Below are 19,328 nucleotides of genomic sequence, written 5' to 3' on the forward strand. Positions count from 1 at the left end.
ATACCCCTAAATGCAAGTGTAATGATGAACTCATGTCACGTCAAATGAAGATGGTAGAATATTATCTCTGATAATATCATTTCTTATCTAAATTTCTTGCAAAATATAACAATAAAATATCTAAATTTCTTTAAATTTTACATTGTTTCACATATTTAGACTATCTAAATCGTTAAAATTTTGCTTAGTTTCATATATTTAGACAATATAAATTAGTTATATATTTTAATCAATTAAAGTTATACACAGTTTCAAATCCAAGGCATGCGACCGTTGTCGTGAAATTCGTGCAGAAAAACTCGTATGGTGTCTTCTGGAGCCGTCTATCAAATCAATCTTAAATGGAAGAGTTAAAACTTGTAGTTGGGGTAATAAATCATTTAATAACAGGAATTAAAATTACTAAATATTTTCATTTTCATTTATTATCTCCGGTATGCTTGTTGCTAGCATTTCTAGCAAAATATAACAATATAATATCTACATTTCTTAAAATTTTACATAGTTTCTTATATTTAGACTATCTAAGTCGTTATAATTTTGCTTACTTTCATGATTTTATACAATCTAAATCAGTTATTTCACTTACTTATACAAAGTTATATATTTATCAATTAAAGTTATACAAAGTTTCAAATCCAAGGCATGCGGCTGTTGCAGTGAGAAGTCGTGTCTTCTGAACTCGTGTCTTCTCGAGGCGTCTACTTTTTGTAGCTAGGTCAAAGGATCATTATCACCTTCTCCAAATAAATAAAACGAATATCTCACCATTTACTTGATATAACTAATATCTCTCCATTTACTTGAGAAAACGAAACTCTCCGGCGAACTTCAACTTGGCTTCTCTCCCTCCTTCCATGCTTCACAAGATTCTCTCCAAGGTAGCAACAACCAGTATCTTGGAATTTGGTAGTGTAAGAGTTTGTTTCCCCGGGCTTAACGCAATTTGCAGAGAAGATCACTTTTACAAATCTGCCGATCTCATTTTCTTGAATGAGTGGACAGATGAGGTCAATGCTGTTATAACATTCAGGCTTAGGTGCTACCAACTGGGTAATCCAGTGTCCATCTATTTGTGAGGTATGTATGAATACTTCATCCTCCATTTACTTGATGAAGGAAGGGAAAAAATTCATCTTGCTGGTGAGAGAGGTTGCATGTTGGCCAAATATGTAGATTATATGATGAACTTAACTTTTAGCGTTGATCATAGAGGATTGGTTCACAACTATCCTGCTTTTACTCGTGAATATGTTGATCAGATGTGTCACATGATCACTAGTTGGGCACTCTCTGGCCATTGGGGTTACGATAAACCTGAGATGCTTATGTCTCTATTAGGAAGAATAGATTTATGGTGCTCCGCGATAATAGAATACATTTCATAATGTAATGTCTTTGATCTTTCTCTATAAAATTTCTCTATTTATTTTAACTTAAATAAATATATCAGTAAAAACACTGTATCCCAAATAGAACATATTGCTAATGTAAAAGATACAATCAGAATTAGTGGAACTTTTACTAAGTTCTACATTTACTAAAAGTGTGACTTAGTTGAAGTTTTATTAAGTTGCACCGTAAACCAAATGTTTACAGTTACACCAACTATTACTAACTTTTCGGAAGTTGTGGAAAAATAGATCCGAATTTTATGGATCGGGTCTGGATGGTCCGCGAGATTCCCTTGGTTGGGTTGTAATTATCCAGGTCTCTTTTGGTTTCATCGTCTTTTACCTATTTTTTTGGATTTGATAAGTTTTATTTAAATAATTTTCGGGCATGAATACTGGAGAATTTTTTTTTCCGGGCAAGAGCACTGGAGCAATTGAGTGTCTTCGTTGATAGACACAAAACTAGTCCTATCATAGGTAGTTTGCTAATTTCATCGTTCTTTTTGGATTTTAAGCTAATTCACTCTAAAAAAAATGATAATCAAACAATTTCGTTTTTGCATATTCAATATATTTTATTTAATACTTCAAATATTTTTTCTATTAAGAAAAATACTTTGCGGGAGTCTCTCTCCTCTCTTGAGAGAGAGAACTCTTTCTCTCTTTTTTTCCTTCCTCTTAACACATTCCAATCTTTCAAAAGAAGGAAAAATACGTTTTTTTTCTCTTTTGATGTCAAATAGTGTTTCGATCAAAAGATCGATTTTTGTTGTGTTTCAACTTTCAAACAAACCGAAGCTGTTTCTTCATGTCTTTATCTTTTTCTTCGGTCTGGTTTGACAAAATAAAGTTCCAATTAAAATCGGATTCAGTATAGCTTTGGTTTTATTCGAGAGTTATCGTGTGCATTGTTTATACTTCTCTTGTTTTTTTTTGAACAAATACTTCTTTTGTTTAAAACCGATTGGTCTGACTATTTGGTCGGATCTTCTGAGTAACTCTTCGAGATTCTTTATATCCTATTTTATCTTTTTTATTTTAGTGAATGTTAAATTTATTTATCAAAAAACCTTTTTTTACATCAAGTGTAGACATTTCCAAATGAAACTACTCCTTATACTACTTCACTTCTTCTTTGCTACTTTAGAGACAAAAAGAAATTATTTACTCTTGTTTCAAACCAAAATTGGAGAGCACCTTCCATACACTTCCCCATCTTCATTCTCATCAAGCTAAGCTTGTTTCTGATCCTTTTATCAATGAGCTTTTTCAAGATAGGCATGGGCAGATGCTGCTCCCCATGCTTAATCTTGTTCCATTCTTTCCATATCGCATGAACTACAGCCTGGAAAACATATCTTATACGGAATGAGCTCTTCTTTTCCATAGTACCTTCTGATATCAGTGGCACAATAGTATACCAGACGTTGGTGTAATAACTTCGCAGAATGCCAATATTAAGATGTTTCCATATCTATGAATAATAGGATTATTCAAAAAATAACTGATTCCTAGACTCCGTAGCATTTTTGCAAAGCAAACAGATAGTGTCTGCTCGCTGGCTCCATTTAGAGACTCTATCCATAGTAGATAGTCTATCCAGCATTGCTAACCAGGTCATAAATGCAAACGTTGGCGTAGCCATAGAGAACTAAATACCTCGAGCCCAAGAGCATTGAGCATAGGTTTCTCTTAGTAACATCCAAGTCTCATGAGTCGAGAATGTAGGTTTGAAACCCGAATTCCTTCTCCATTTATTTGCATCTTCGACATTATTTCTCATCTTCCCTTTAACTGTAACCAGCTCAGCTTCTATATCATTTAGAACCTCAGTTCGATGCTTTCTTCTTTTCCTAATACTCAGAACTGCTTCCTCCATTGTAGCTTCTTTTCTTATACCCATATCAATAATATCACTTTTTTTCCCAATAGATCAAAAAGCACTCCCTTATCAGACCAATTATCATACCAAAAGGAAATATGGCGACCATTCCCTACCTCTTTTTTATAGAAAGTCTTCGCAACATCTCTCAGCTTCAATATCTTTCTCCACATCCAAGAACAAGCTTGAGTTTTTGTGTTTACTTCCGAAAACTCTTCTTCTTCAGAACATTGGATTTATCCATTTCCCCAAAGTGAATCACCCGACAACATCCTCCAAATGAGTTTCAAACCATATACTATATTAACTTCTTTGAGAGCTCTAACCCCCAATCCACCTTCATTTTTTAGTTTACAAATATCTTTCCAACGCAACCTTAGCTCATATGGACTTTAGTTCCAGCCCTGACCAGAGAAAAGAAGCACAGAGCTGTTCCACCTCCTTCATAGACTTACTTGGTAGCCTAAACACAACTGCCCAGAAATTTACAATACTCATCAACACTGCTTTAATCAATTGCAGCCGCCCATCATAAGAAAGAAACCTATAAATCCATGTGTTAATCTTACCTCTTACTCTTTCCACCAGATCGCAAGTAGTCATGTTTTCTCATTACTTGAGTCGTAAGAGGGAGACCAAGATAACGAATCGGAAGTGTACCATCCACAAATGAAAAGTTCATCAAGATTCTGCCCCACGATTTCAATTTGAGTATGCTGACGTGTCGGTCTCACAATCATTTAAAAATTAATGCGTTCACACACTAATATTTTTTAACTCCACCGCAAACAATTTGATGTGTTTACACTAATATTTTAATTAGTTCATTTTTAGTTTCTGCATTTTTAACATTTGTATTAGTGAACTTAAATTCTCTATGTACAACTACTGAATAATACCATTTTAAAAGAAAAAAAAATAAAAAATCATTAAGATTCGCATCAACTAAAATGCTAGAATGAATTTTTTTTTAGAAATTGAAAGTTCATATGCTGTCGAACTTAGCCATGTTTGAAGTTTATGTACACGAATACAATAAATAATTGTGACTGATTATGAATTAAGAAATTTGAGATAAAAAATACCACACACAAAGTCGGATCTTTAGTTTAGCCAAATATTGCTTTTCCTTACAGATTTTTTATATCAGACCAAGAATTATGAACATAATCAAATTGCTAGAAAAATATCAGAAATCAGAAAAGCTTTAAAAGAAATAAAAGTTCATTAAATCGATTGAAAAACAAAATTCATGTGCCGTCTGAAGAGATCACATTGTTTTCCACCGAACTCTTAACACTTTTCACTCGATTGTATCGTGTTTTTATGATATTTACCAAGAATGTTTTATAAGAAAATACATTTTATTGGTTATAAACTACGTCAGTTTTGAAACGTGCCCAACAATATTAACACGACACCCAACCATTTTTATTGGTATTTTTAAAATATTATCCAATAATTATGTATGTTAAATAAGTCCAAAATATTTGTTTTACATTTATTTTATTTTGCTTTATATTATTAGAAGAAAGTAAGTCTGGGTAAAATATATGATCCGAAGAACCGAACCGAAATAGATTTGAAAGTAATACTAAACACAAACTAAAATTGATTAAGTACTCAGATGGATCGAAAAGTTTAATATTCAAATTACCAGATCCAAATCTGATCCAAACTAAAATATTTTGGATACCAAAAATATCTAAATCACAATTATATACTTAAATATGTTAATTATTTTAAATTTAAATTTATTAGATATTCAAAAATATGAAAATAGCTAAAAATTATCAATAGTCACAAGTAAATATCTAAAAATAACAGAAAAAATTCAAAATACTGAAAATATTTATTTGTTCTCCATCCAAATATTTAAATTGAACTAATTTTTATATAAATTTAAATATTTAGTATTACATTATTCAAATTTATGTTTTGTATTATTTTATTTTTTGGTATTGAGGATTCAAGTATATTTGGATTTTTGTTTAAAAAATATATAATTAAAATGAATAACCGAACTCAAATCTGAACCGAACCCGCAATGATTTGAACCAAATCGAAACTAAAATTTATAAATATCTGAATACGATTTAAATTTCTAACTCTAAAATCCAAAATCTGAATAGATCAACTAAATCCGAACGGATATATGAATTATCATCCTAGAAAAACTATACAAGACATTCTTTAATACCAACATACAATAAATAATGTAATAAATTATTTCATTCCCGCGCATAACGCAGATTACTACCTAGTTCTATTTTAAAATAGAAAATATATTTTAGATGGAAAATAGAACGATAAAAAAAAAATGAATTAACTCTATTTATATAATATTTATAAAGTAAATATATTTTTACTTTATTATAAAATAAAAATAAAAATATAATAAGAGTAATTTTACTTTAAACTCTTTTTTTTTGTCAGCAACAAACATACTCATATAGACTCTGTTAACCAAACTGGTAGCTCCGCATCCATATGGACAACAAACGAGGGTGGCTTTCTTGCACTGCGTGCTAGACTGTCCGCCCTTGAATTATGCGTCATTTGTATATGGTTGAGCTTGGAACTGTGGAAACTTCTTTTTAGGATCTTGATATCTTCCAGACAACTTGCAAAAGCGGTCCATTGTTATCTTCACCAACTATTTTAAACTCTATTTTAAAGTGAAAAAAAATATAGAGATAGAGGTATTCCAAATCCCCTATATATTTATTGAGGATCATTTAAAAAGTTGTAACCTTAATTTTGTACTAATTAAAAAGAGACTCTGCTTAGGTGTCACTCAATTAAGATGTCAATTTAGTTTACGTGGCAGCTTAAGAATCAATTGAAAAAAATGTTGGTCCAAATTCAATTAGGAAACATTATATTAACCCAAAATATAAGAAGTGTGTATTCTTTCCTTAAATAAAAGCTACAGAATTACCTAATATGATTAATATATTTATGACAATTAATGACTATGAATAATAAAAATTTGATAACAATTTTTGCATCCTTCATCATTTTTGTTTAATTTTATATTATTAAAAAATTAAACAATCACATTAACCATATAATAAAAAAAATAGATTTTTTCTTATATGTTATATTTTGAATTTTTTAAAATGACTTTAAATTACAAAAATGAGAAAACCTTATATGTTATATTTTAATTTTCTTAAAACGATTTTAAATTACAAAAATGAGGACCTTATATGTTATATTTTTCTTATATGTTAGATTTTTTCTCATATGTTATATTTTGAATTTTTTAAAACGACTTTAAATTAAAAAAAATGTAAGTTTTCCTGAAGCATACGACTAAAAGCATTAAAATAACATGTATCAATTCGATGGTTGATCTAAAACCTTTCAAAACCATACGAAATATAAAAGTCAAAATAATTCAACTGTGGAAACAGTATTGTTCATTTTTTTCAAGAATGTGTGGAAAAAATACTATTTTTGTATCATAATTTGCTTAATTTCCAATCCGATCAACCCATGATATATTAATTATATTTTAGTTTCACAATTTTTTAATAAAAATTGATCTGGTCCATTGGAAAAATATTATATAATAACAACAAAAAATATTATATATGTATAAATAAAATGATCAAATAAATAACAAAAATTATCGATAATATATACAAATAAACTCACCATGCGTAAAGCGCATGTCTTATCCTAGTGCTTCATGATTGCTTGTCCCTACGCCTAAGCAGCCGCGAACCAGTGGGGGACGTAGGTAAGGAGAAACAGGGGCACGTGCCCCCATCTATTTTTCATTTGCATTCAATAATCGATGCTAATTTATGTATTGTTATTCTAACTCTTCAACTAAACATAACGAAACAACGATTGTGCCCCCATCTAAATATAATTCTAGGACCGCCACTGCCGCGAACCACATCCCTTGTATATTAAAGGAGAAACACTTTTAAAACTTAACTTAAAAATTTATTGGCAAAGAATGTGACGTGGTGACGTGGTGACGTGGCTTCACGAGAAGCTTTTATTTAGTAAAACGCTTAGGTGTCACGCAGAAAACGTTTCTCACCAAAACTGTGAATTTAATGCATTCACACTAACATTCATTTAAAAGAACTTTATACCATCTATACTTTTCTCGACGAACACTTTTATGTGATAAACCTTCAGCTTTAAGTGATTATTTGATTTATCAATCCTCTCAATATAATCATAGCATCAATAAAGATTTCTTATTCCTCTATATGTTTTTGTTAAAAACGGTAACCCATCTGATCTATCGCAACTAAGTCGACAGATCCGTAGAGACGACAAAACGATGAAACTTTAGTACGATGCCAAGTGTTAATGAAAGAACTTTTTTCTCCATATCTGTTTTCATGCATTTAGCAGAGCACTCACGTTCTTGAGAACCGCCTCTCATTGCTGAAAGAGGACGTTGAAAATCTATTTCTAGATAAATGTGTCGTACTCGGTTTTGTTACGGCTAGATGAGATGATCTCTGTTTCGAGGATACTGAATCACTGTAAATCGTCTCGGCTTAGTGTATTAGTCTTCTCGAGCAAGCAATATAAGCATGCGAGTGTCACCACCTTCGCCGCCATGAGAGCTTTGTATTAGACGACCTTGAAGATGAGAAGAAACTTCCAGGAATGAACCACCAGCAAGTTTCACGTGCTGGTCGCATCTGGAAAAACCTTTACAATTTAGAGGGTCAAATAACCTTCAATTTTTTTTTTATTATGCAACTATGTTTTATGAATTTGAAGGAATTATACTTTTTTTTATTTCACACAGTTATTGTTTTGCTTATAATATGTTATTGATCCACCTTTTTCGATTTTATTTGTTAAACCTCTAAGTCCATAACTACTACAACGTGATAGGTGAAATATAAAAAAAAATATTTTCCAAGTTTCTTCTCAAACTTCCAAACACTATATATTAAATTTTAATATTAGTGAACTCATTATAAAAAATCTCTTGGCTTCACCCCAATCATACTTTTAGTTCTATTTAATTATCGCTTATGTTATACATAACCATAGTATATAATTTTAACATTAATATAGACATTTTATCCCGCGCAAAGTGCGGATTAGTATCTGGTTAACATTTTATTTAGTTCGATTGACCACATAATGTGAGAAAACAATTTTGATTCTGGAATTTTGGAAGCAAAAGCAATTTCGGTAACACGCGTCCGACAAATAATTTCCAATAATTTTGAAGTAGTTCTAGTTGCACCTCAAAGATATTTTATTTTATAGCCTTCAGAGTTGACACTAGAAAATAGAGAAACACGAAATGACAATTGAGAATTTGAGACGTAGCATGAGACAATTAAACGCGAAACGACACGACACAATCACAAAAGAGAACAACAGTACTAACGCATCGCAGCACTACTCCTTGAGATATTAACACGTGGTCTTTTGCTGTTACTTGAATTGTCGTTACAGGCAAAGCTCACGCTATCTCCACCAGCTATATCCGTGAACATCCGTTGCAAGTCCTCCAAGCTGTCTCCCTATTTATCAAAATCCGAACCAGTTAGTTTAAAACTAATCTCTTATTTGAGCCGGAAATATCTGAAACCATGCCTTAATTTACAAATACAGCTTGCGAATGGTTAATGCTTCCCATTACTCCATCCGGTAATCGAGTACACAAAATTTTCATTTATCAAACCGGTCTATGATCGGCTAACCTCAAGTTTACCAACAAATCTAACCGGTTCTGGAAACCCAAGCAATCCCGAATCATAAATGTACTATAACTAAATATTCTGGTTATGGGTAGAATTGTTGAACCGACTGGTCATAATGAACCGGGAAGAGCATAAGGATCCAACGTACCTCGCCTTTGATATTGTTCATCATTGAGATCATCTCTTGCATGAAGTCGCAGAAGTCCTGATCACAGCGTTTAGGGGGCCAAATTCAGTTTATAAAATAAATATAAGGTGAGAATGGTAAATTCTAAAACGAAAATGACCAATTAAGAAATAAATATCCAACATAACGAAAACAACGACATTTTATGCAAATGCGAAATGAATGAAATAAATAAATTTAGATACGAACGTCGTCGTCATCTTCATGGGGATCGTATAGTCCAGCGTCATACATCGAGCGCTTATTCTCGTCATTCAGAACTGTAAGAGGAAAAGTTTAACTATGAAGTGCGGACGTTAAGAAAAGATAACGACAAGAATAACGGACGTTAAGAAGATATTTTGAGGGAGAGAATAAGGTGAAATGACCAGAATAGGCTTCTTGGATTTGCTGAAATCGACGTTTGGCTTCTCCGGCGACATCAGGATTCCTCGCGTATTTATCCGGATGCCATTTCTTCATAAAAAATATGTCAAACAAAATGAGAACTGATCAAAAATAAAAATCTGCGAAATTCGAAAGAGCAGTAGAAGAAGTACCATGGCGAGCTTACGGTAAGCAGCCCGGACATCGGAAACAGAGGCGTCTTTGCGAATACCGAGGACGTTGTAGTAACTAGATCTAACGTTGGATCCTCCACCTTCCATTTCCAGATCTCTCCTCTGTTTCGATCACCGCTGCGTCTTCAACGATCTACCTCTCTCTCACTATTCAACTCTACAGCAGCGAAAACTAGTGAAAAAGGAACTGCAAATTTACGTTTCTCTTGGAGAAAAATATCGGAGAGTTGAGACGTAATGGCTTTCTTTATGTGGAAGGGAATAGAACGCACAACAAAATATCTTTGTGGAAGAGAGATGGAAGTTAGAGAAGGAAACTTCGAGAGAGGGTTTGATATTTTTTTTTATTTTAAAGATATTTTCTGGCATATCGCGTGTTTGTTTGATTATCGTAAGGCCCAATCTTGAGACTATTTTCCATTCAAAAGCCAATTTTGAAAAATATTTGCTGATGTGAGGGGAGCTTAGATCAAAAACTCAAAAAATATTGGTAGAAAGCAGTACGCACTGACACTCGAGGGGTGTATATCAGAAGCCATGGTAGACTCCATTGTAACTGGGCATGTTAAGCCGTGAAATAAATTCTGAAACGGGGTTTATATTTGATTGCTATATTATTTAAATTATTACAACTAGATGGATACCCGCAATTTCGCGAAATTGAATGTTTTGTAAAAATATATTTATTATAAATAATGGAAATATTTTTTAAAACAAAAATTAATATGATTTTTTTTGTTAAATTATTTTCTAATAATATATTTTATATATTTATTCAATTTAATTATTTTATTGATTTAAAAAAAGAAAAATATGACTATTTTAAATATTTTTTATTTATAATTGCACTAAAATTAGTTATATATAATATTCATGATTCAAATTACTTAAGTTTCGAAGGTATATAATATTGAAACCTTCGATTTTTAAATAATTTATAGCTAAAGTTTTATTTCTTTAACAAGTTTAAATGTTACAACAATATAATTATCACACAAAATCTTTTCAGTTTACATCATCTCTATTCTCAACATATTCATATACAAAAAAAATACAAAACATGAATAACATACCAATTATATAGGAATATAAAACTACTATATCAATTCTATAAATCATTTTTTAAAATATTTTATATAGTTTATAATTACTTGATTGCTAAAATGAATTTATGAAGAATTATATATACTTTCTATAAATCATGTAATTAATTATTATGAATGATTATATGCAATCTATTTGGATCGTTTGGATACAGATACAAATTGGTTCTTGAACTGATTTTTTTACTCATTAAAATAGATAAAAATTGAAAATCCCTAAAACACAAATTATAAAAAAAAATTCTTAAACTCTCGGTGTGATTGACACCTAAAAAAATCACTTAAATAACTTCTCATAATATATAGCTGAACACTAATAAATTTAGATGTTAATGTTAGTTTTTATTTAAAATTAAGTTATAAAATTAAATACAAATATTAAGTCAACTCCTTACTCGTAGAGTGGTTTACTAGTTTTCTTTAACTAAACTGCGCGGGGTTCTTTTGCTTTTGCGTGGCCATTTCGTTGCTAATTAATAATTCGATTGACATGTCTTGTAAAAAGCTTCGGAAGTGTGAGATTTTCGAGTGATTCCGCTCAACTGTCTCTACCCAAAGACTGCGTAAATAGACCAGGGCTTGAAGATGCCTTTATCTGCCACATGCATGGCCACTGGTTTTGCTTATAAAAGAGAGCGATCGAAAGGTAAAACATAGACAGTCTCCTCGCAGCACCGCACCACCTATCGAAGTTACTTTCCTGCGATTATTGATTCTCTGAAAGGCTTGGGATGGATTGTCCAATGTTGTCTTCTTCCAAAGGTTCCAACGCTCCGCTCTCTCACTTCTTTAACCTTTCTCTCCTTATTATGGTGTTTGTGTGTTCTGTTCACTATCTCCATTCTTCTTTCATGTGTTCTTCCCATTTTGTTCTCCTTTCTCTTTCTCTGCATGACTTAATCATTTGTCAAATAATGAAATATTAAATGTTTCAACATTTGCTTTTATGAAAAATAAAACAAATACTTCTCATTTTAAAACTTTTCTTCTGTTGTTTTGAATTTAGTACAAAATCGCAAGGATATTAAATCAAGGGTATAACAACACCAAAAGCAAGACCATAGACCGAACTTTTTGTCAGCTTACAATCATGCATAATAAGTGAATTTTAGAAAACATGTTCCCTACCAATAAAAAAGTTAATAATTTTAGAAATTTATTTGGTTCCTGAGCGACAAATGCTCAGGTACGTCTTCTCTTGGTCTTCCTATGGGGCAGAGGCTTGCATCATTATGGTACAATCCGTCTTATCTCCCATACGCTTGTTTTGTCTTGTTCTTGTGATGTAACTTGATCCTTCTTTCCCTTCTCTTTTCTGAAGTGGAGTTTATTTGCTTCTTTGGAAGTTATTTATACTAATGAAATGATGTATGTTGAAATGACCGAGGTTTATGTATTGTTGATGCCATCTGACATAAGAAAATAAGCGTACCTTTATTATTGAAAGTCATAATAATTCTTACACCAGTAAGAAATAGTTTGCAGCAGATCAAAGAGAAAATAAAAGTTCAAAGTAGAGAAAAAAAATGAATATTCAAAATTGAAATGAAAGTAAAGTTAAGTGGGGTTGTGATAGACTATGGATTTGACCTATTTTCATCCATAATTTATAGGTGTTTTTACTAATAATTATTATATTATAGAGTCTATTTATTATATTTATAAGATCATGAGTGTTTTGGAGATAAGTGATGATTTTGGAGCATTTTAGAGATATTTGGAGCAAGCACCCGAGATGACCATCGAGATCGACAATCGGTCGATATTGGAGAGGAATAATTGATCGATACGCATGACTTGGTATCGATCGACAGCGAAGCGCGCAGAAAGCACGTTTGGTCACAGCCGACTTGAAGTCCAAGACTTCACCATTTTACAAGATTACCCCTGACAAGTTTTGCCCTAATTATATAAGTTTTGCTGCCATGTTAGAGGCAAAGTGTGCTTTTATTGTTTTACCATTTTCACAGCAAATGTTTTTAGGATTTTGATAGATTGGAGAGAAGATCCAAAGTTATAATTTGTGATTGAAACTCCATTGATATCTATTTACTATTCTAATGAAGTTTTTATACTTAACTAATGTTATGAATTACTTAGCTATGTCTGAGTAGCTCCATTGTTAGATTTTAGGGTTTAAATAGGTTAGGAGGGATTATACCCAACTATAGATTGTTGAGTTGTGATAATCACCTTTAGGATTGTTCATTAATACTTCTATCTAGATTAGCTACCTAGAACCTTTCCTTGGATTGATTGATAAAAGCGAAAGCTTTATTCTCATCCTGAAAACATTCTAATAGAACTGTGTTTCTTGCTATGAGCAAGGCGAGAGCTGATCTAGTGAGCTTAGTAAGCATTCATTCAACCTGCACATAAAGCTTGACTAGAGCGCGTCGATCGATATCACACTTGAATAATCGATCGACGGTGCAAGAGGTGTATCGATCGATATCCCATTGGATCAATCAATCGACTCTTTCTATTGATCAATATAACGAGAGTTGAGATCATAGATCTAGTCAATAGACAAGTCAATACATGCGAAAGCTGATTGACTAGTTGATCAAAGTAGTTGAGCTTTACATTATCATGCATGCAACTCATTAGGTATCTGTAGGATTATAATCCCAATTTTCCTGAATAAAACCCTAAGTCTAACTATTTCCTTTTTAAGCACCAAAACCCCAAACCTGCTATTGAACAAACACTTGTTCAATATAAAACTGCAATTTACATTCAAAACTCTAAAAATGATCTTACTTAAGAAATCATATTAGAAATCCTTAGGTTTCCTAGCTCCCTGTAAATTCGATCCCTAAGTACTACAACTCGACCTGTTATTTGAGAGAGTATAAATCACTCCTTAGGGTAATTTGAGTGGTATCAGGTTGATGGTTAGATGGCCTAGGGGAAATCACTCACGGGGCGTTTGCGTTTGTTCTGGTCGGTTGCAGGACCTGGCATACTTGGCTTCACCAACTTCCAGTGAAATCTTTTGCGCATCACCCATATTGTTGGCAGATTCTGTTGCTTGTCCGACTGGAGCTGGGTTGAGAAACAGTAGCACATATGAGTTTATTTATATCAGCAAGTAAAAATACTGTGAATACATAGATGATCCCACCTGTGCCTGAGTGTCAAATAACAGGTCACCACTGATTGCTTAGGCGGTGAACGGTGATTTAGAGTGAAATTCTCTTTTTTCTAGGTTTTTCTTGATTCTCCGTCTTTCCTGATGTTACCCGAATCCAAGAAGCAGAGGAGGTGACCAACATGAATTGGGAAGTTCTCCCAAGTCGGAGAGCGTGAAGGTTGCATGGTGGTTGGCTGATTGGTCAGCATGAAGTCATTTTCCTAGGAGGATTGTAGGGTTTCGAGAGTAAATAAACTGAGAGAACATGTTGGTGATGCTTGGTTCCACTCTCAACCCTCTCCTATATATAGGGTTTGAGGTGTTTTTTCGGTTTAGATACGTATGAAGCTTTGACTTTAAAAAGAGGGAGACAGAGATTTTGTAGGAGTTAATGAGTTAAATATAAACTGAAGATTCATATAGGTTACAAAAAGTTGAACGGAAGGTAAGAAAGAGACGTGCATGAAGATATAGGGGAGGTGGAAAGTTCAGTTAAAGGATTTTTGGTTTTTTTTTTGTACGGCAAAGAGAGATATGTTGAATTGTCGAATATGGAGACGACTCCAAACCTAATAGACTCGAACCTTAAACGCAGACTTTGGATTTTTTTGGGCTATAATGGGTTTGAAGATCAATTGGTTTTCTTTATTGGACTTGTAGCATTACCTAACCAAATTAAATTAAAAACATGTTAATAATTAAAGGAAGTTGACAGAATGAAAAATTATCGTAACTACTTGCGTCTACACGGTAATTATGTGTGAGACCTAATAATGCTGACGTGGCAAAACCTTATAGCATGATTGGGTGATTTTACGATCTGAAGTGGACGGTCTATGTGAGGTTCTTATTCTTTTTTTATTACTTGTTTTATCCCAATGGTTTGTTATGTAGGTTTTTCTTTACGGTTTATGTACAGTATTTATCTTTGAAAATATAATTCTTCGTGTAATTAAATTTATGGATTGACTTTAGAGAAGCTTCTTTCAAGATTGAAGAATAATGATTTTGTCTAATTTTGATTGATTTACTCTATTTCAGTAGTTTTGAGTTAGTAATATTTTAAAATAATATAAAAGATAAATTTATATTAACAAAATCATATATCATTATCGATAAGATCTATGAGAGCAAACACACTATCATCAAGTAATATATTTGATTAGCACTTTCCTTCTCATCGAATTCTACGAACATTAGTTCAATTGAAATTCACATGATTTTCATCTTTTTAAAATCTGAATTTGTAGCCAAAAAACAAACAAAATCATTTATATCATGAGATTTTGTTTTCAAAGTATCTGAATTTATTGAAATCTAATATATTAAAACTGAAGTGCATTTGGGAAATTACCCTTACTTCACCTTAATATTTACAACTTGTACCATTGACATTTTCTTTTATATTTCTACTAATTATTAGGGAGAATTAGAAAAATTGGACACTTTGAACTTTTGTCTGTCACAATAAGACTTCTCATACTTTTAGCAATTCTGGACATGATTTATCCTTCTTTAATGGGAAAAATAGTAAATTAAATTTTAAAAATGTAAGAAAATATGAAAACTGTTGGAAACATAAGTATGACAATATATATGTTTAAACTTTTAAAAAAAAATTGGAATCATATTTTATTTTATCTTCTAGCTACAGTTAGAATACTCATTCTGGTAATCTACCTAGTTTATATGTCCGATTCTAAGTTTTAAACATAGATATATCAAGGGTATATACCGTAAACTAACCTTTCTTGTATATTCTAGCAAAGATAGAATCGGTTATGTTATAATCAAGAAAGATGTCTTCGGTCTACCTACAGCTTGATAACGATATATAGCCACAACTCAATGATATAGGTCGGTTATATTACATGACATAACTTGTTCTGCATTTTACCTTATATGACACCTACAGGAAGAATACATTTCTCACCTACTATACGATGTTCTCCTTAGGTAGTGTACATATTCTAGGCAAATCGTGAAAATATGGAAACTTTCATATTCGGTTAAAGAAGTTTTCTAAATCTAAACTAAATCTACCCTAAATCTCTCAAAATATATTTGAGAAAACTTTCTCCACGTTCTTCTCCTCCTCCTCCCACGATATTTTTCTCTTCGTTTGTGTTTCTCTCTTCTTCATCCACAAAGTCATCTTTTCTCTCTATCAATACAACATGGTTCTAATCTATGTTAAATCTGGTAAATGGGTGTCTAGTTGCAGTGAAGAGTGGAGTTTCGTGGTAGACAAAGCAAGGTGTGGTCGAATGGTAACATTAGAAACTACTACTCCATTGGAGAAGCTCAAGAGGATCGTGTGTGAGGATTATGGGGTGGACCATAATGTTCTTAATACCGAGTTCAGTTATTCGATGGTGAATCAAAGAGGGAATCCTCCAATTATTATCACCAATGATGGGCAAGCATCTAATTTTGTGGCGTATGCAAAGAGGGATTCATCTACTACCTTGTGTGTCACGTTCTCTGGTTTGGGTGTAAATCAAAAAGAACGAGTCAATATCGATTTGAATAAGGAGCCATGTGATTCAAGTAATGTTGAAGATGAAGAAGTTCCTGAGATAACTCGAGCAGATTTTGTGAAGCCGTCAAAGGAGTCTTGTGATAGAAGGAAGGATCATGTCGCTGCGGATGGTTCCGGTGATGCTGGGTTAAGGAGTGAAAACAATGGTGACAGTAAAAAGAATGGTCGAGCTTGGAGAGGAGATTTCGTGAAGAAGGATCAAATTTTCAGAAGTAAAGGGGTTCTAAAGGCCACAATGGAAATTTTGGCGATGAAGAATAATATTGATTACACTGTTTTCAAATCCACGAGAAAATGGTGGTATATTCGATGTAAGGATACATTCTGTAACTAGATTGTGCGTGCAGAAGGTATATATGGGTCTACATATTTCATGATCAACCAGTGTGAGGGAAGACATTCATGTGCTTCTTCAAAGAAAATGTAATTCGGACAAACAACATCGGCAAGAACAATTGGGACTCTGATACAACATCGATTTGATGATGCAAACGATGGCCCAAAAGCAAATGACATCATTCAATTTATGAGATTGGAGCATAGTTGTGAGATTACTTATTGGCACGCTTGGGAAGCTCGTGAGTTTGCTATTGCAGCTGCTAGAGGTATACCAGATCGCAGTTATGCTAAAATACCAGCATATTTTCATATGATTAAAGAAGCTAATCATGGTACGCATACTCACTATGAAACTAATGAGAAGGGAAGATTCATGTATCTATTTATGTCATTTGGGCAATCAGTTAGAGGATTCTACAATGCAATGCGAAGGGTGATTGTTGTTGATGGAACTTTTCTGAAAAATAAATACAAAGGAGTTCTACTTGGTGCTACTGTTGTAGATGGTAACTATAATTTGTATCCGATTACATTTGGGGTTGTTGATTCGGAGAATGATGATTCATGGGGGTGGTTCTTCAGACAGTTGAAAGTGGTTATTGCTGATTGTCAAGACCTAGCTTTTGTCTCAGATAGAAATGTGTCTATTTCTAAAGTGATTGAGACTGTCTACCCTCAATAAGCACATGGAATTTGCATTCATCACTTGTTGACCAATGTGGTTGCATTTTTCAAGACAAAAGGGTTGACTGCCTTGGTGGAAAAGGCTTCACGGGCATATAGGTACACTGAATTTCAGGAACGTATCACCGAAATTTTTGAAATGAGTCCTGAGCTTGGAAGATATCTACGGGAGGCTGATGTGCGCAAATGGGCTCGTTCTCTCTTCCCTGGTGAAAGGTATGGCATTAGGACCACAAACCTTGCGGAGTCGATAAATTCAGTTCTGAGAATACCTAGAGAATATCCGGTTATTCCTTTGCTAGATAGTATAAGAGAATTGTTGACTCGATGGTTCAATGAGCGTTGTTTGGTAAGCTCTAAGCATCTTGATCCTTTAACCACTAAGGTAGAGAAAAAGATTGATAGGAGAATTGTGAAGGCAAAAGGGTTTCAAGTCTACAAGGTTGACAACTTCAAATCGCTTATGAAAGGAGACATATATGATTGTCATGTTGATTTGGAAAGAAGAACATGCACTTGTGGGAAGTACAATATAGGAAAAATTCCTTGCCGACACGCCATTCCTGCAATTTGTTCACGAGGTATGGAAGTATAAACACATGAACTTGGGACCTATTTATTTTTGGTAATTTCAGCATATCGACTCCAATCAATCACGTTTTTGTTGGTACATGCATGGAAGTGCACAGATTTACTGACGACTTATACACCACTGCAGCGTGAAAACCGCCTATGCGGAATGCATTAATCCAATAGCAGTTCCAGAGTCTGAATGGAATGTCCCTGCTGAGGTTAAAATTGCTAAGGTTTTACCACCAGAGACAAGAAAGAGTGCTGGTCGGCCAATAAAGAGAAGGTATGAATCAGTAGAAGGCAAGATAAAATCTTCTCAAGGATCAAGAAAGAATAAAAAGCACAAGTGCAGTCGTTGTGGTACCAAAGGACACAAGAGAGGAACATGTGATTTACCCATCTAGTTTGTTCTATGTGTTCTGCTGTCTCTGTCTTGTTTCTTATTAATCTTGAAACATAGCGATGTTCTGTTTAAGAATCTATTTGACTATTTGGTATTTGCTAAACTCTTGAGACTAGTCGTGATCTTGAAACTTATTGATCTTGAAACATAGTGATCTTCTAGTAGATGATAATCACCAAGAAATAACAAGAAACATAGTCTTAAACTTGTTTGAAAAAAAAAACAACAATTTGAGGCAGCACATGAACATCATGTATATGCAAGGTACATGAAGACCATCAGCAAACAACACACAAATAAAGCTTTTATGATCCTTAATTCCCTAATGCATTCTTCCACTTCTTAACAGCTTCCTTGTCCTTATTCCACAGGTTGAAGAGTGTAACTGTTCCATATTTTCTCCTCAACACATTGCTTCAGAAACCACCGTCATATTTCCAGTCTTCAAACTCCTTAAAAGAGATACGAGTATTGTACTCAAACCCGGTTACTGCGTGGAATTCTTGTAATGAAAATCGAAGTGGTCTCCTCGCAAAGATGAACCAAAGCTCGTGCAATTTGTAAGTCACCAGCTCCCTAAACAAGAAGCTGTGTACCACTCTCACGAAGAACCCAAGACCATTCTTATGCAGCTTAAAAATCTGAGAAAAAATCGGATCTTTCTTCACAACTTCCAACTCCTTTGGCATCCACTCAGTGAACTTTCGCATAATGTAGTCAATCCTGTAGTTGTTATTGATCTGAGTCACTTGGAGCTCCTCGTCCTCCTTAAAAATCCTCTTTAGTAACTCTAGAGACATATCTAAAAGCGCAGAAAAACTTG

The 19,328-nt window shown here is 33.2% G+C and overlaps 2 protein-coding genes across 2 annotated transcripts; one reads left to right on the forward strand and one right to left on the reverse strand.

Annotated features, from left to right (window-relative positions):
• Positions 1-8,509: 8,509 nt before the first annotated feature.
• On the reverse strand, positions 8,510-10,087 carry LOC111202307 (chaperone protein dnaJ 6-like). The gene is made up of 5 exons (XM_022695001.2): positions 9,705-10,087; positions 9,534-9,621; positions 9,355-9,425; positions 9,127-9,183; positions 8,510-8,798 (listed from the first exon to the last, which is right to left on the reverse strand). The coding sequence occupies exons 1-5, from the start codon at positions 9,810-9,812 to the stop codon at positions 8,658-8,660; spliced, it is 465 nt and encodes a 154-aa protein (XP_022550722.1). The 5' UTR covers positions 9,813-10,087; the 3' UTR covers positions 8,510-8,657.
• Positions 10,088-17,668: 7,581 nt separating this feature from the next.
• On the forward strand, positions 17,669-18,656 carry LOC111201741. Its single transcript, XM_022694033.1, has 3 exons — positions 17,669-18,054; positions 18,248-18,385; positions 18,563-18,656. The coding sequence occupies exons 1-3, from the start codon at positions 17,669-17,671 to the stop codon at positions 18,654-18,656; spliced, it is 618 nt and encodes a 205-aa protein (XP_022549754.1).
• The last annotated feature ends 672 nt before the right edge of the window (positions 18,657-19,328 follow it).

This window comes from Brassica napus, chromosome C1, assembly GCF_020379485.1.
Source record: "Brassica napus cultivar Da-Ae chromosome C1, Da-Ae, whole genome shotgun sequence".
Classification (NCBI taxonomy): domain Eukaryota; kingdom Viridiplantae; phylum Streptophyta; class Magnoliopsida; order Brassicales; family Brassicaceae; genus Brassica; species Brassica napus.

Bases quoted from the DNA above. Each gene is read 5' to 3' on its own strand.
- LOC111202307 (XM_022695001.2), bottom strand. From the start codon at position 9,812: ATGGAAGGTGGAGGATCCAACGTTAGATCTAGTTACTACAACGTCCTC. The intron at 9,426-9,533 runs GTCATTTCACCT...TTCCTCTTACAG, and splicing joins AATCCAAGAAGCCTATTCTG to TTCTGAATGACGAGAATAAG. The intron at 8,799-9,126 runs GTACGTTGGATC...TTTGATAAATAG, and splicing joins TGAACAATATCAAAGGCGAG to GGAGACAGCTTGGAGGACTT.
- LOC111201741 (XM_022694033.1), top strand. From the start codon at position 17,669: ATGAGTCCTGAGCTTGGAAGATATCTACGGGAGGCTGATGTGCGCAAA. The intron at 18,055-18,247 runs GTACAATATAGG...ACACCACTGCAG, and splicing joins AGAACATGCACTTGTGGGAA to CGTGAAAACCGCCTATGCGG. The intron at 18,386-18,562 runs GTATGAATCAGT...CTTGAAACATAG, and splicing joins GGTCGGCCAATAAAGAGAAG to CGATGTTCTGTTTAAGAATC.